The 17236-nt window shown below is 46.9% G+C and overlaps 1 protein-coding gene across 24 annotated transcripts in view; it reads left to right on the forward strand.

The window, feature by feature from the left end:
* The window catches only part of SVIL (supervillin), a 235284-nt gene that overhangs the window by 167474 nt on the left and 50574 nt on the right, over positions 1-17236 (forward strand). For 10 of the 24 annotated variants that reach the window (XM_045462535.1, XM_045462533.1, XM_045462534.1 and 7 more), the window contains 10 exons: positions 10-90; positions 2111-3007; positions 3385-3555; positions 4253-4287; positions 4852-4913; positions 5215-5354; positions 7206-7301; positions 9034-9277; positions 9737-10310; positions 11150-11375. In XM_045462535.1, the coding sequence (XP_045318491.1) occupies positions 10-90; positions 2111-3007; positions 3385-3555; positions 4253-4287; positions 4852-4913; positions 5215-5354; positions 7206-7301; positions 9034-9277; positions 9737-10310; positions 11150-11375 (2526 nt within the window). The remainder of the gene's footprint in view (positions 1-9; positions 91-2110; positions 3008-3384; positions 3556-4252; positions 4288-4851; positions 4914-5214; positions 5355-7205; positions 7302-9033; positions 9278-9736; positions 10311-11149; positions 11376-17236) is intronic. The other 14 variants (XM_045462549.1, XM_045462545.1, XM_045462547.1 and 11 more) reach the window with 6 other exon arrangements.

Consider the following 17236-nt stretch of genomic DNA (forward strand, 5'->3'; position numbering starts at 1 on the left):
ACATGATAGTACCGGGAAACCCAAATATGAGTGGTTTCTCCAGAAAGATTCCGAAGGGGACACACCTTCTCTTATCAACTGGCCTTCCAGGTATATCCCAGGTTGAAACTCTCGGCTTATGTGTAGTGAGTGCTGCTACTGCCCCTGCTGACTTGCCCGGCTTTTCCACCCACAACCAAACTCTAACTCTCTTCTTGCCCTCGGTTAATCGCGGTGCGTTTGAAAGTCATGTGTTCACAAGGGGCTGCGGGAAGTTACGTTTGGATCGTTTGCTTTTCTCCTCCGGTCACCCTCGATCCCTGCTAATCGTATTTCTCCCTCTTTTGTCCTGTTTCTGAAAATCGTTTTGATTACACTTCTGGCCTCTCTCCTCTCTCTCACCCGCCCGCATACCGTCAAGTGGGGGCAGTAGTGAGGACTGGGCTGCTCTCCTCGTGAGTCACACTAACTAACCGGCTCCCGTCCCATCCTGGCAACACTCCCTCCGCGCAGCATTTCCAGCCTCCTGCTTTTCATGTCTCCTCATCTCCAAACCATTAGTTAATTCTCCACAGTTGTACTCGGGGCATTGTGGTTTTAAAGGCAGACAAAAAAACAAAAAACAAAACAAAAAAGTTTCATTTCATTTTTAAGGTTGGGGGCAGGGAGAAGCAGAAGGAATAAGAATGAATAAGTCACTGGCAGGACAAAGCACCCATATACTGAGTTTCTAACAGTCACTTTGTCCTCAGCTGAGGACAACATTCAGATTGTCTCTGATTAGAGGGACACATTCCACAGGAGAACTTGAACCACATTTCAGTCTTGTTTTGATTAACAAAGCTTATAAATATGAAAACCTCCAACACTGCCTAGTCTCTGGGAAAAATAACTCCGAGTGCTTTTTTTTCCCCCTCCTGAATAGTTCATGATAACTGACTTTTATATGTGTCCTTGACTTTTTTGAATGAAATATACACAGATACCCTGCATCCTGTGCTGAAAACATGTAGGAGTTTATATCAAATTTAGCAGGGTGCGTTTGTCATTTAAGGAAATACTCTCTTCCAAAACTGTCCGTCATAAATAATTATTTTTGCTGACTGATCTTTAGCAAATGAAGGTTGAGGTTCCCTAAGAAATCACTTTTCCCACTCCAAAAACGTGTTTTACTTTTTAAAGATGATTACCAATTAGTAATCCCCTTCTTCACCCACTTCAGTGGTTTCTCCTTTCTCACTACGTGGCTTTACAAAAAGTACAAATGAGTAGGAGCTAACACTAGTAAGTGTTTACTCTTTTGAAGAAGCTTTGAGGCTTTTAAGCTGGATTTCGGTTTTGCTCTCAGATACTTAAATAGCTGGAGAAGCAAGCCGAGCGATCCCTTTTAAACTAAGGGCCTAATAGCAATTCCAAAGGGGAGAAAACATTCGGTTCCTTAGTTCTTTCAACAAACACCTTTTCTCTAACATTCTTCTCGGTAGTAATTGTTGTTAGTAATGCTGGTAGTAATAACGTGAATGCATATAGTCTGCCTTGCATGAAAAAGCTTGCGAATGTTTAGTTGAGCTCTTGAAAGGGTGACTGTTTGTTGTAGCTTGAGCTCAATTAAAAAAAAAAAATCATCACGAATGCTCTTACGTTTCCAGGAGACAGTGAAATTGCGTTTGGTCAATAGGTATATGTCTACCTGGAAACCCCCCCCCGCCCCCCCCCCCCCCCGCAGTCCATACACAAGGCCCGTACATGTGGAGAGTTTACTGATTCCCAGCACCAGGCTCAGTATGCCCTCATGCATACTGGTGGTGTATACTAATGGATTTTCCTGTGGCTTCTGGTCATTCATGTAGTCAGAAGGCATCCATTCTCACCCAGGATGGCATCTGACCCCCTGTCAGCTTTCTAGAGGGCAGAGTTAGTTTTTGCACCATGCTGGCATTTGGAAACCCAACTCAAACTCGTTTGTCTGGCAGGTGGTAGGTTTCTGACATTAACCACCAGAAATGCATTGTCACGGTGGCTCTGTCTCTGGGCGGCTTTCCGTTCACGGGCAAGCTATGATCCGCGCATGCTTTCTTCCCGTTGAGCCGTTACTGTACTTTGCAACTTAAATCCTTTTTCTTTCTTAAAGAGTTAAGGTTAGAGAAAAATTGGTGAAAGAGGAGAGTGCTCGCAACAGCCCTGAACTCGCCTCAGAGCCCTTGACTCAGAGGAGACAGCAGCCAGTGCCTGTCCAGTGCTTGCCTTTTCAGTCAGAAAATTCGGCCTTTGATAGGGTCTCGAGCAGGGCAGCCGGCTCCGCACGACAGCCCATCCGCGGCTACGTCCAGCCGGCAGACCCAGTTCACACGGCCACGCTGGTGACCTCAGAGATCCCAGAAAATGTATCTGAATGCAGCTGGGGAGCGTCAGCCACCCAGAGTGTCAGGAAGCCTCCCAGCTTGAAGGTTCTAGAAAGCGAGAGGAGGGAGACTCCAGTTCTTCATATTTGTGAATCAAAAGCAGAGGAGGATGTGCTCTTCACCGAAGCCCTCGAGGAAAGCAGGGACACGCTCTTGGCTCTGGAGGATCACGGGCTTGCCAGAAGCCGCGAAGAACCCTCTGGAAGCGATGACTTCGGCAAGCCCGCGGTTAGCACTGCCACCTTCGAACTTCGGAAGGGACCGGAAAGTCCGTCACACCCACCTCACACTCAGCAACAACCCACTGAGAGGATGGTCAGACAGGAAGTGGTCCTGTATGTTCAGAGCGAGCCTGTGTCCCAAGATGCCAGGGCGACGGGCCACAAAAAGGAAGCATTTACCAAGAAGCGCAAGGTCCTTACCCGCTCCCTGTCTGACTACACTGGCCCCCCTCAGCTGCAGGCCCTGAAATGTAAGGACCCCGCTTCAAAGCAAGAGCACGAGTCACAGACTTCCAAAGCTGGAGGACCCCCCACGGAAGTTGGCGTGCTGGACACAAAGGTCTCTGTCGCCCAGCTCCGAAATGCCTTTCTGGAGTCTGTCAATGCCAGCAAGAAACGCGAACTGTAGGTGATGTTTCAAACGTCCTCCTGATGTGTCACTTGCACGTCCTTGGCAGATTTATTCACTTCTCAACTTGTGTGGTGTCCTGCATTGGGTCACGTTAGCTTAGCTCACCAGTGTGCAGGGCAGACTATACAGGAAATGGCTCAAAAACTACCATTCTGCTTCTGCCTACTAATGGGGAACTGCAGTATTGGGTTGCTGGAATGTTCCACCTCCTTTCCATGCATGGTCGGGGCATGCAGTGGGATTTGGTGGTGTCTGGGCCTTGCCTCACTGAGATGCATAAACCTTTGCTTTATTCTTTCTCTCTCTCTCTCCCTCTCTCTCTCTGTCTCTCGTTTCCCTTCTGTATCCTCCCTCCCAATGATTCTAAAAGCCAATCCCGGGTTGAGAGGTCAGCCGAAGGAGTTGGCTTGCCTACCGGTGTGGAACGGGAGAGAGGGTCCCGGAAACCAAGACGCTATTTTTCTCCTGGTGAAAGTAGAAAGACTTCCGAGAGATTTAGAACTCAACCTATAACCTCAGCAGAACGAAAGGAATCAGATAGGTAGGCATGCATACGTGTAGTTCTACAGTCTAGGAATGTAAAAGCCATCTTACGGGATTTTTACCACAGTGATGGTCCTGGTGCTGTGTCAATGGATCTGATGATTCCGTAATTCTTCCACCTAATCCACAAGAGATATTTATACATGTATTTTTAAAGAATGCTTCCTGGGAGAACAGTATCACAATTAACCGTTTTACACCGCATTTAGATGGTAAGAAGTGAGACACGTTATTTTTCTTCATTTAATGTTTTTCGTTTCTTAATGCCCTCGTTAGAGTAGAATCCGCAGTGAGTATCCACTGACTTTTCCAGGGCAAGTAAATAGGGGTTTTATATTCATCTTATAAATGTCTGTCTACTTGTTGTGTTGAGTTTTATACGACCGTATGCTTGCGCGTAGAAATGGTAAGGTTTGTTTAAACAGTGATCAGTCATGTTTAAGTTACACTCCGTTTTGGTTTGCCTCCACACGGTGTGCACCTGGCTGGGTTGTGTGCACACGTACTCCACCGTGTCCATTAACAACTGTCCCTGTGTGTTCACAACGAGACTTGCTGGCAGGATGATACTCTTTAAGAGAGTGTGATTGAATTTTTACTTTTGTTTTTACTTTTAATCTGATGCTTTTTTATTTGGATCTTCTATTCCCACCAGCTAACTTTTTGTCATTTTTATTTGCTAATGTCTTTCCCAGGTCTGCGTCGCATTCAGAATTGCCAACTGCTGAGGGCAAGTATCTGTTTTCCTTTTACCGCTTCTCTATCATCTCACCCCGACCAGGTTTACATAAGATTTCACTTTTTTGAGAGGATGAGATTATGGAGCATACCGATTTCTTTTCTATAGGTTTTCTTTCTGTGAAAATATTAAAACCTAGCTGAGATTCTCGGATGAGCTTTCCCTCATTTTTGAGAGAGAACTGTGGAATGTATAATACTGAAACGACTGTTTGGCTAAAGAAGCAGATTTTTGTTTATTTCTTGTTACTATTTAACAATGAAGATGAGAATTTCCTTTCGTAAAAATCTATTCTCAAACCTCAATTGTTCAAATATTAGAATAGAAAATTCCTGTCCGGACGGAGTTTTGTCTGGTTAAGCGCAGTGGAAATTAGCACCTTTTCACTGAGCAGAGGGATGGGATCCCTCTGAGGGGAAAATACTACCAAGTGTAATTTGGGGTACGCCCATTCTTCTCTTCCAAGGGTTTTCAAGTCAGCCTTGGGAAACTTTTCAGAGATTTCACCTCCATTTTTCTCACGATGTTCGGTGTTTATTTTGTGGCCTTTTGCAGATGAAGAAAAGGTAGACGAACGAGCCAAGCTGAGTGTTGCTGCCAAGAGGCTGCTTTTCAGGGTAAGGTGCGCCGAGTGCTTGGAAGAGAAGCTGTCACCCCGCTCCCCCTGCTCCCTGCGTGGCCCCTGGCTCCCATCTCGCCCTGGCCCGTGCGCCCTCCCACCGCCTGAGCCCCCCGGCTGATGTGGCCACCAGCCGACACCGCAGGGGTGTGGACTTCTGAGAATGCTGCCTGCCTCCCAGGTGGTCCCTCCCAAAGGACCCTCCCAGGGGTCCTGTAGGGGGACAGAACAGAGACGCTCTGTGGCCCCCGCGCCCTTCGCCCACATTTATAAGGATTCCACATTGTTTCTGATCTTAGGAAATGGAGAAATCATTTGATGAGAAAAACGTTCCAAAGAGACGCTCCAGAAACCCGGCCGTGGAGCAAAGGCTGCGGCGGCTGCAGGACAGATCCCACACCCAGCCCGTCACCACCGAGGAAGTGGCCATCGCAGCCACGTAAGTCCCCCTTTGTGACCTCTTGGCCTTGGGAGAAATGTCTTCTTGAAGGAAAAAAAAAAAAAAAAGATTTAGAGGCTTGTAAATAAAGTGAAGTGATCAGGAGATGGTTTAGTGAGAAGCCAACAGAGAAGTTGGTACTTGGGTATCTCCCTTACTGTGGTCTCTATGAACTTTGTAATGGGATGTGTTGCCTGCTGTATCTCCTAGAAAAACCTAGAGAGGAACTTAAAATTGTTGTTCATCTGTGCATTTTCGAATCATTTTTACAATGGAAAATTTAAAACAGATTTATTTTTTTTAAGTTGTTATTTATTGATTTAGAGAAAGAGTGCAAGCCGGGAAGAGGCAGAGAGAGAGAGAGAGAGAGAGAGAGAGAGAGAGAGAGAGAGAGAATCCCAAGCAGGCTCCGTGCTGTCAGTACAGAGCCTGACGTGGGGCTTGAGCCCACGAACCATGAGATCATGACCTGAGCCAAGATCAAGAGTGAGACGCATAACCGACTGAGCCCCCAGAGTACCCCTAAAACATGAGATTTATACAATGAACCCCCCACGTACTCACCACCCTGTTTCAACAGTCAGCAGCTGGCCAGTCATGCTCTACCAACATCCTACTCCCTTATCCTCTCCTCCTGCATCGTTTTCAGGCAAACCCCAGATACCGTTTCATCCATCAGCATTTCAGCCGATATCCCAAAAAGATAAGGGTTCTTTTTGTTTGTTTTTAAATAATCACCAAAACCCCCAAAATATGACTTGGAAGTTTGATGACTTTCTGTACATGAGCAACATGTTCCTATATGTTCAGAATGGATTTCCCAAAGTAATTCAGAGATCATTGCTTCAATCAAGTGAGAACTTTTATCAGTGTTTTAAAAATTGCTTTTGTGCTTCCCCTGGACACACACACACACACACACACACACACACTGTTCCTGAAGAAAGGAAGTTCATCTCCTTCAGGGCATGGCCATCCCACGAGGCATCTGTAGCAGCCCACATATGTGTACCTGCTGTTTGATCACTTCTTACCCAGCTGTTCCTCAGGCTCCTGGTGTATTTGTGGATGAGTACTTCATGCATTCATTAGGAACTCATGGCAGCTCAGCTTTTCCTTTTTTTTTTTTTTTTTTTTAATGTTTATTTTTGAGACAGAGAGAGAGAGAGACAGCGCATGAGTAGGGGAGGGGCAGAGAGAGGGAGACACAGAATCTGAAGCAGGCTCCAGGCTCTGAGCTGTCAGCACAGAGCCCGACACGGGGCTCAAACTCACAAAAGTGAACTCACGACCTGAGTGGAAGTCAGACGCTTAACCGACTGCGCCACCCTGGTGCCCCATTTTTTTTTTCATGTTTGGGTGGCTGTTGTAAACTAAGAAGCAACTACCTGTGGGAGTAAAACAGTAAACATAAACCAAAATTACCACCCGGTAAGGGCCCCGAATCTACTTTGATGTGCTTTATAGATCATATGAGTACACTGATTTTTTACAAAATGGATTGAGAACAACATTCCGAAACGTGGGCATTACCTACTGATTTGCTGGTGTTGATATCAGCTTTCCCTTAAGTTATTTTAAAAATCAGGGCATTTATTCTGAAGATAGGGTGAATCCTTTCCAAACTTTCAAAACCTAATCGTACACCGTTTACTTTGCGTAGCCTGTTTCTTATTTCCTAAGTCTGTAATTGCTCTTCCCGTTCTTTTGTAATTTGCCCCCAAACACTTAGCAAATAATTGCGTGAAAATATTGATTTGCTGTTTCTGAATTTAAAACTGTGTTTTCCTTTAATGCTTCTTTTCTTCTCTCTCCTTACGAACGTTCCTTCTTTGGCAATTGCTTTTAAAGTGAACCTATCCCTGCTTCGTGCTCTGTGACCACCCACCCCGTAATGGCAAGACTTCCTAGTCCCACTGTAGCTAAGAGCCCTGTGTCGCCTGCCAGGTACTGGACAGAAGTAGCTGCATGCAGCCTGAGGGCAAAGGTCCTAGACAGCAGATGCATCTCATGCTCTGAATGCCTGTCATTTGTTTGAGAAACGAGTCAGAGCGACGAGTTGCTCTGGGAATGGATGGCAGTTTGTTTTGTCATAGTGCAAGACTCCGCTAACTCCGTGTAGGCCTGCATGAGAAACCATTTCGCCCACCTGCTTATGTTGTGTGTCGGAACTAGGATCGCACTAACTCACTTACCCGCTTGTTTTGTTTCTGTTTTTCATGATCGTGGTAATCCCTGTGAGATTTCATTCTTCTAAAATACTAGCACTTAATGAAGATTAATAGGCAAATGGGGAGTTAACATGAATGTTGAAATTCCAGTAATACCCCAGTTTTTTTAAAAACGCCTGTCATCATAAAGACATGCTAAAAACAATCCTATAAATTTCTAACGTATAGAGAGACAAGGCCATGACGTTTTGGGATTGGGACAATAATAATTCATAGTGTCTGCGCTTAGATGTTTTACTACTAAGTTTTCAGTTGTGGTGTTTTGAAAGTATGTCCTTACGGCATGTAAATATCCGCTCTGTTTTACTGTGAGGGACCAAATCACAACGGCTAAAAGTAAGGTTAGAAGAAGTCACGTGGCAGTACAGATATACGTGTGGCACCACCCAGAAGCAGGGGTGTCTTTGGCGAAGTAGGTGACCATTGCTCTCCTTGATCTGCGTTACCATCCGTTATACCCTGGAACACTGACCCTGCTCTCGGGTCTGGGACAGCTTGTGAATTGGTGATTTAATTGGAGTTCAGACAGGATATACTGTTCACTGGGCTTGGGAATTGGATTTGCCAGTGACATAAACATACATTGTCATAAACCTTCTAGGATCCACAGTGACCAGGTAACGGGAAGCCTTCTCCTCCACCTGAAAGTTGGAGGAACTTATCAGCACCTAATTTCCTTCACTTTTCCAAGTTACTGGTAGAAAGTTATGAGAGAAAATGCTATACGGAAGGAGTGAAAGGAATCTTTAAAATTGAACCATTTGTGTTTAGCTAGTGAAAATCAAAACTCTTGTTTTAAGTTTATTTTTCATTTTTGAGAGAGAGAGAGCGGGAGCAGGGGAGGGGCAGAGAGAGAGGGAGGGAGCATCTCAAGCAGGCTCTGTCAGCACAGAGCCCGACGAGGTGCTCTCTCTCACAAACTGTGAGGTCGTGACCTGAGCCAAAATCAAGAATCGGACGCCCAACCAACTGAGCCACCCAGGCGCCCCCAAAACCAAAACCCTTTGTTACAGATATGTTGTTGGCGGAATGACTGTATTATTTCCTAATTCTATAACATGAAAAGAATACCTCTGAACCACATACTTAGGTAATGTCTAAATATGCCATCGGTAATGCCTTGGGACTCCCTTTAGCCTTACTTATTGATACTAACGATACACGTCCCTCGAAGATAAGGCATATCCAAACTGACTTCAGTTCCTTGAGGAGAAAATTCACTTTGTAGAAATAATTCAGAGCTAACGACCTGCTCTTTGTGAGATTGGTAATGCTAGCCGTGGTCTTCTTAACAGCTAAACAGTGGCCACGCCTGTCTTAAATTTCTGTAGGGAGAAGTCAGCCCTGTTCAAAATTACGTGACGCTGGGAAGAAAGTTAATATTCACAATTTAGCAGTGGGCTTTTGTTGGTTTTTCTCTGTGTCACCGACTTTTTTATCCCTTTCAGACTACAGGCATCTGCTCAGCACAAGGCTTTAGCCAGAGACCAGGCAAACCAGGGCAGAGATTCTACCGAGCAAGGGGAACCTGACTCCTCCACTCTAAGCTTAGCAGAGAAGTTGGCCTTGTTTAACAAGTTGTCCCAGCCGGTCTCAAAAGCTATTTCTACCCGAAACAGAATAGACATGAGACAGAGGAGAATGAATGCTCGCTATCAAACTCAGCCAGTCACGCTTGGAGAGGTACAGCAGGTGGGTACGCTGGGATCTGGTTCCTCTGCGGGAGGGGGGAGGGGGGCTGCGGTTCTTAAACATAGGAACACAGTGTTGCTCCTAGGTTAGGGGTATAGTGAAGGCGATCGACCTGTAAACTGTGTTACCTGTAAGCAGCTAGGCAAGAACTTCTTTCCTAAGAAAGATAGCCATGCCAAGTCCATTTCTCTTTTTCTGTTTTCCTAATTTGCTTGCTGAAAGCAGCTGGAATGAGTCCTTTCTGGAGAGAAGAAATAGGATTCACAATCTGCTTTTCACCCAGATGATTTTGATTAATGAGATGCATTATATAAAATATGTCTAGGGTTGGCTTCCCGCTAAGATAAGCAGTGAAACGGCACCACATGTGGTATTTCAGTCTATGCCAATCCATAAACTGGGATTTATATACACAGTCTTTTTGAATCAGCTTTTTGCATTTTAACTGTGTCCTCGCAGGTGCAAAGTGGAAAGCTCATTCCTTTCTCACCGACTGTTAACACCTCTGTGTCCACCGTGGCATCTACAGTCCCTCCAATGTACGCTGGGGATCTTCGGCCAAAGCCATCTGTGGACGACATCCCAGGTGCCACTGACTATAGACTTCCGCCGTCAATAGAAAATTCAGAATCTCCGGTGAGAAGCATTCTGAAGTCCCAAGCCTGGCAGCCTTCAGCAGAGGGTAGTGGGAGCAGAGGAATGTTGAGAGAGTTTGGAGAGACAGAAAGCAAGAGAGTCTTGACAGGTGGAGTTGGTGGCAAAGCGTACGGGTCCTGTGAGGAAGCAGAGCCATCGTGCCCCACCCTTAACAGAGTCTGGGAAGGAGACAGCCATAAGGAACCCAAGGATGCTGTTCCGAGAAGGGGAAGCCTGGAACTAGCTCATCCCCCCGTGGCCCACCTTGGTGACGAACTGAAGGAATTTTCCATGGCTAAAAGCATCGCACAGGGGAGCCCAGACTTGAGGGACAGGCAGCCCTTTGAAGAGAAGGTCGGCGTGGAGAATGTCCCAAGAAGGAGGTTTTCACTAAGAGGTACGTTACTGCTCCTAAAGTTTTGAAAACCAACTGGGTTTTTGGTGCCTGTTTTGGCGTCTGCCTGGTTGCCTGTGTCTGTGATTATTTTTAACTCAAGTAGGAAGACAGTTTGTAACTAGTATTGGTTACAAATCATGGGTGAATCCTCCCCTCCCCACATCTCCCTTTCGCATGAATCTGACCTGGATGAATCAATTTTTCAGCAATAAAAATACCTGGAGCTCTTTCATACATCCTGACAAGGATTCTTGATGACTTTGGGCACATTAACTCACAGAACAGCCTTGTGACCTGCTGGCCCTGACAGTCCCTTTTATGAGTTGATGACCCCAAAAGGGCTAGGTAAGCGCAGGGAATAAGGGCTTGAACCCAGGACTGTGGATTTCCAGACTCTTTCTACAGTCCCGTTATGCCGACTAGGAAGCTCTGTTGCCGGTGGCTTTAGTCCTTCTTTTGCATTTCCATAAAATGATAGCGTGTAAGTTACAGTGCTGGTTTTGGTTTGTGATTATAGCCATTTGAAACAGAGAAAGTATTGCTTTGGAGGAGGAGAAACGTTTTGTAGCGTGTACTTAAAGCTAACATCCTGTGTCTTGCACATAGGAAAAGACACACAGTCACAAAACCATTTGCTGTGTGCAGTAACCCACTGGGCAGTTTGGTTTCCTCCCAGAGTGTAGCCTGCTCTACAGATTTGCATAAATCTGAGTGGATTGGGTCACCCCCCTGCGCCCACGGATTGGATTGAACTCCCGGTGCGGGACCGCAGAGGGTGAACAGCTGGAAGAATGTCTGCCTGGAGGAGTGAGTGCTGACTTTGCTCCTCTCCTCCCCAGCGGCTGACTTCGGGGAGCCCGCTTCCGAGCAGACGGGCACAGCTGCCAGGAAAACTGGTGCTCAGGCTGCAACCCCCGTGTCCCGGAAGCAGCAAGAGCCTTCCGAGCAAGCACTGGAGAGGTACTCCAAGAGTCCGGGTGCGATGTTTGCTGCCGGAGAGATCAAAGCGCCAGCCGTGGAGGGCATCCTCGACTCAGCCAGCAAAACCATGTCAATTAAAGAAAGGTAATACGCTTTGATGATTGGGAAGTGATTCTGTGGGGGAGGAGCTGGCCGTTTGCTCGTAGAAAAAGATCTGAGTGGGGCGCCTGGGTGGCGCAGTCAGTTAAGCGTCTGACTTCAGCCAGGTCACGATCTTGCGGTCCGGGAGTTCGAGCCCCGCGTCGGGCTCTGGGCTGATGGCTCAGAGCCTGGAGCCTGTTTCCGATTCTGTGTCTCCCTCTCTCTCTGCCCCTCCCCCGTTCATGCTCTGTCTCTCTCTGTCCCAAAAATAAATAAACGTTGAAAAAAAAAAATTAAAAGAAAAAGATCTGAGTGATGGGCAGGGGTGACGTCGCAAGCCTGGATGCTCAGGAGTGGTAGTGCCCGAGGAGCGCCAGTTCCAAACTCAGATGAGGAAACACAGACATCTGCTTGCATCATTTGTTTGCAGTTCCGTTTGTTTTTTGTTTTTTTGGTTTGCTTTTTTTTTTTTTTTTCTCCATATGAAATTCTTGGACTAGCCAGCGACGGCAGCAGAGATCTTGGCTCTTTTCCCGTCAGACACGTGGCTTCAAATTGAATGCACCCATGCTTTGTGACTATTTGTCTGTGTAAAGTATATGTAGACAGAATGAAGGTAAATCCATATTCGATCTTTGGGATTCGAATCTGAGTTTTGTTTATTCTACAGAAAGTGAAACGGATGACTTTGCTGAAGTGCGTTTAGAAATTTTGTATCAGGTAATAGCGGTGAAAGATTACATGTGAGTGTCGGGTAACACCGTAGCCTCATTTTATTCAAAAGAAGAGTGGAGGATAGAAAGGCTGGCTTTAAATAGGACAGATACAGGGAACCCGAGCTGAATATTTCAGGTCGTATTTTCCTTGTTAACCATTAGCCACCGTGGAATTAAGCAGCAAAAGACGTAATTGTGACAGGAAGACCAACCAGCAGAACCTTCTCTGCGCTTCTCCAGTGTGACCGGCACAACCCGCCATGCCCACCCAGACCCTTCCTCAGCACCTCCCACCACTCAGAAGTTCTCTTGCGCTGTCCGACGGTGGCCGCTCTTATTTTTCTGGATACGTTTTGCGCTGCCTAAGACTATATATCAAACCAGGATGAATACTCTGGTTTCTCTTCAGATCGTATAAATCTTTCGCCTTTTGTATCAAACCAGGCTGAGAACTGTTCGTTCTGTTTTTCAAGCCGAGCTTTTTGAGCATCACTCACAAAAAGCTAGGCAGATGGAGCTTTTCTCAACGGACAAATTAGTAAGGTTGTTAAATCCTACTTTTGCCTTCACCTGTTTAAAATTCACAGTAGATGCGGGCGCCTGGGTGGCTCAGCCAGCTAAGCTGAGCTTAGCTTCGGTTTCGGCTAGGGTCATCATCTCAGTTGGTGAGTTCGAGCCCCACGTCAGGCTATGCTTGGGATCCTCTCTCTCCCTGCCTCTACCCCCTTTGCGCACGCATGCGCGCGCTCGCTCTCTCTCTCTCTCTCTCTCTCTCTCTCTCATAATAATAAATAAAACTTAAAAAAAGAAAGATTCACAGTTACATGAGACTGCTAGACCAAGACTTAGATGAAGAACTGATGGGGTCAGCTAAGTGAGAGTGACGTCTTGAATCAGGGAAGCTGTCTGGCCTGTGCTTGTGTGAAGTCCTCCTCCTCTGAAACCTGGCCTAGAGACACTTTGATCCCAGAGATCCTACTCTTGATAATCAGCTGGATGAGAAGGAGGGGACATCATTTACGGGAATTAATGAGAAATATCACTCACCCTCAAGTTCTGGCGTTTTATACATCAGAAAATATCTCTGGAATAAAATCCCAGCGAAACATACCATTATGCTCCCATTTTTCACAGAGGCTCATAAAGTAGATTCCGCATCTCTGGTGGGGACTTGGGACTTTTGATGTCGTTTTGTGTCTATCCACTATGCAGTAATTCTTGATTCACCTGCCCATTTTTAGTCAATCTGAGTTCGTCTGGGTCTTTCTGAAAGCAGTTTTAATCTTTTTTTTTTAATTTTGTTTAACGTTTATTCATTTTTTGATAGAGACAGAATGTGAGTGGGGGAGGGGCAGAGAGGGAGACCCAGAATCCAAAGCAGGCCCCAGGCTCCGAACTGACAGCCCAGAGCCCGACACGGGGCTCGAACCCACGGACCGTGAGATCACGACCTGAGCTGAAGTTGGATGCTTCACCGACTGAGCCACCCAGGCACCCCTGAAAGCAGTTTTAATCTTAATGAGGAGTTCTCATTTGTAAAAAATATGAGAGACTGTAAAGGCACAGTTGCTTAACCACCCGGGCCTCATGGATGTCCAAGTTCAAGAATGGCTGTGAGGTTTCTGTGACCTCCCTGGAAGTGGGTTCAAAACCAGCTGTTGATCACAGGCACCATCTGGCTAGTGGGACACAGAACTTCTCAGTCTCCAGGGACTCCTGACCCCGATCTGTTGAGAACCATGATAGTAAAGAATACTTTTGCTCTTCGGTTTTTTTTTAAATAACTGTTTAAAAAAAGATGAGGGGACACTTTATTAGCAGCAATGCTTGTCACCAATTATGCTAAAAGAAAATATATTGCCAGTGATCCTTCCCCCTTATCTTGATAGTACTTTCATTTGTACTTTGCTGAAAAAGCAAACCTGTGTATCTTTATAATTCATCTGTGATCATTTTTCCCTAAGTGGGGCTCTGATCGCTCCCTTCTGTTAAGAAAGAAAGCAAGAATGAAGCGTGACCCATTTAAAATAAGATGCTCTTTATATATTATGCTCTTTATATATTATGCTCTTTATATATATGTATATATATGTATAATATATATATATATATATATATAATGCTCTTTATATATCATGTGAGTGTCCCTTTTTCTTTTGTGAGGTGACACATAAAATAGAATTTTTTTTAAGTTTATTTATGTATTTCGAGAGACGGGGAGGGAGAGGGAAAGAGAGGGAGAGACAGAATCCCAAGCAGGATCCACACCATCAGCGCAGAGCCCAACGCGGGCCTCAAACCCACAAACCGTGAGGTCACGACCTGAGCTGAGATCAAGAGTCTGATACTTGGGGCGCCTGGGTGGCTCAGTCGGTTAAGCGTCCGACTTCGGCTCAGGTCATGATCTCGCGGTCCATGAGTTCGAGCCCCGCGTCGGGCCCTGTGCTGACAGCTCAGAGCCTGGAGCCCGTTTCAGATTCTGTGTCTCCCTCTCTCTCTCTGCCCCTCCCCTGTTCATGCTCTGTCTCTCTTTGTTTCAAAAATAAATAAAACATTAAAAAAAAATTAAAAAAAAAAAGTCAGATGCTTAACCGACTGAGCCACGCAGGCGCCCCTAAATGGAACTTTTAACCCTTACTGTAATTTCTTCTGACTGCCTCATTTTGCCAAAGGAGGGGTTTGGCTCCCAAGGCCACCAGGGCCCACGCGGGGAACCGACCGGCGCAGGCACGGGTCCCCACCTTCCCCATGGTAGGCGGGGTGACACTGCCGTGCGCTCACACTGGCCTGCAGGCAGCTAACGTGTGTGGTCTCGCTGGGAAATTGACTAGAGGACACCAGTGCTAGCCGGACAGCAGGGCCAGCAAGATTTGCCCCCCTCCTGTGTTAATTTTCTCAATGCACGTGTTCTCGTGGCTCATTTCCAGTTTCACACTCCCATTTCCGACTCTTAAGAAGTAGAGACTGGACTTTGCAGAGTTCCTTTACCGCTTCTGCGAAAAAGCTGCAGCCCCGAGGACGCAGTTCTGGCCTCCTCCGCCTTGTGAATCGTCTCCTTTCCGCTTGGGACGGGGGCGTGCTGAGCCTCCGGTCTGAGGAGCACCCGGGGCCATGTGCTGTCCTCTGCATTTTTCATGCACTAACTACCTCATTAGTGCTGAAGGCAGCCGTAGCAGGGAGCCAGCGTTATCCCCACTTTGTACATAGTAACTAGGACCTAGGAAAGTGTAGCAACTAAGAAATCACCGGAAATCCTCAATATGCTCCCCTTTTATAGGGCAGGATGGAGGTTCAAGCAGACGTGCCTAAAGGTTCCTTCTCTTTCTTCGTCTTTGCTGATATCCAGAATATGAAGTTTGAACCGTCACTAACACAAAACTTAGGACACAGTCGGCTTTTGCCCCTGGATTAATAAAGTCACCGTTTCGTAACTGCCTGAATGATTTGGGTGTAAATCATCCCTGGTTGGGTACTTCTTTGAAAAACATTATAAATCGAGTAAATCGTGTGTTCCTTAGGCCTAAAACCTTTGAAACCTCTTCAGAAGTGCGCTAGGCTATTAGAAATCTTTTCCACAGTTACTGAAGCAATGGTATCTGTGTGTTCGTATTCAGGAGATTACTAAAAAAGGCAAAAAAGCCATCCTGTCTTGTGAGGGCTTAGCTGAACTCCCGGGAATGGTGAAGAATGCGCCCCACGCCTCTCGCCAGCGTGCAGAGTCCCCTGCACGCCTCTCCACCCACCCTTGGCCTGCTCCCCACCAGCCAGAGACTGTGTCCATGCTTCCCCGGCAGGGACTGGAGGCTCTTGCTGGAGATTTCAGCCACCAGAGGGCCCCCAGCTTTACGTAAGAATTATGACAGGAGGTGTGTTTCTCCTTTGCAGCCTCCTTTTCTGATCTTTGATTTGTCCCCTTTTGAAAGACACACTAGCTCACTCCTGCGGCCTGCAGACTAGCCAAGACCAAGATCGGATACGAGTACTAATCAGTGCCGGTCAGTCCTATCTGAAATCTGCCTGGTGCCTGTGATTGTCTGAAACGAGGGGGCATTTTCAAAGGGGGAGGAGAAAAACCACATGAGATTAGGGGCCATGTGGTTTGCCTGTCCCGTATTTGACCCAGCCCTGACTGCTGTGAGCCTGCAGAACCCGTTCTAATCAGGCAGGGCTCTCAGACCAGGGCCGCTGAGCACAGCCACGTCAGGCCAGTGTCCCCCGCTGAGAAAGTGTGGGCTGTGGCAAGACAGGCAGACATTTCCCTCCGGGTGGCCTGGCGAGCACACAGCGCAGTGGCCCCTGGCCAGGCCTTGGGGTTAATAGGCTAACACGGTGCCACTCACTGGGCTCTCCACCTCAGACTAAGCACATGCCCAGGCTCTCAACATCACAGCCCTGCAAACAGTGCTTGGACTTGGCGGATGTTACAAGCGCTGACAGTCGTTTGAATTGCATAGGCAGTAATTTATGGCATGTGTAGGACCTGACGTTTCACGCCTCGGCCCCTGCCAGCGCATAGCGGTCTCGCCGACTCCGGAGGGTCGTGGGATCGCAGGAGGAGAGAACGTGTTTGGAAAGGTCTCCCGCCCTCCTCAGCTTGTTGAACACCAAGTAGGAAATCCGAAGGGACAGGAGTGATACATTTAAGTTTCAGTGCGTGTTATTTGTAAGTTACCCGTCATGTCATTTGCACTCTGCAAGCTAGGGCAGGGTCCAAGTACCATGTGCGCTGAATCGAACCACCGTCTCTTCCATGGTATTCTGGTTACTCTGTAGTCTTTGGAAACTCCTGATGATGACCCTGCCAGCACTTCCAGAAGTAAGATTTTAGGGTTTTGGAATGGAGGAATTCTTTGAAGGCCATCCCAGGGGGAGAAAAGAACATTATAAGCAAGCCAGAATACTCTGCAGTTTCTAAAACATGAGGACGAAAACATGTCTGGACAGCTAACACACTAATGTAGTGAGACGAGCCACCTATTGGGAGGCAGGGCACCCCTGCACGGGAACCATATCACCCTGCCCCGGTGACGTACAGCCTGACCTCCGTCAACGAAATCCTTGGCCTGTATGTGTACTCGTGCCTTGTCCGTCGCATCGGGGACAATAACCGGTTTCTCTGAGGTTGCTGTGTAGAGCAGTAGAGTGTCA

Source organism: Leopardus geoffroyi, chromosome B4, assembly GCF_018350155.1.
Source record: "Leopardus geoffroyi isolate Oge1 chromosome B4, O.geoffroyi_Oge1_pat1.0, whole genome shotgun sequence".
Taxonomy (NCBI): Eukaryota; Metazoa; Chordata; class Mammalia; order Carnivora; family Felidae; genus Leopardus; species Leopardus geoffroyi.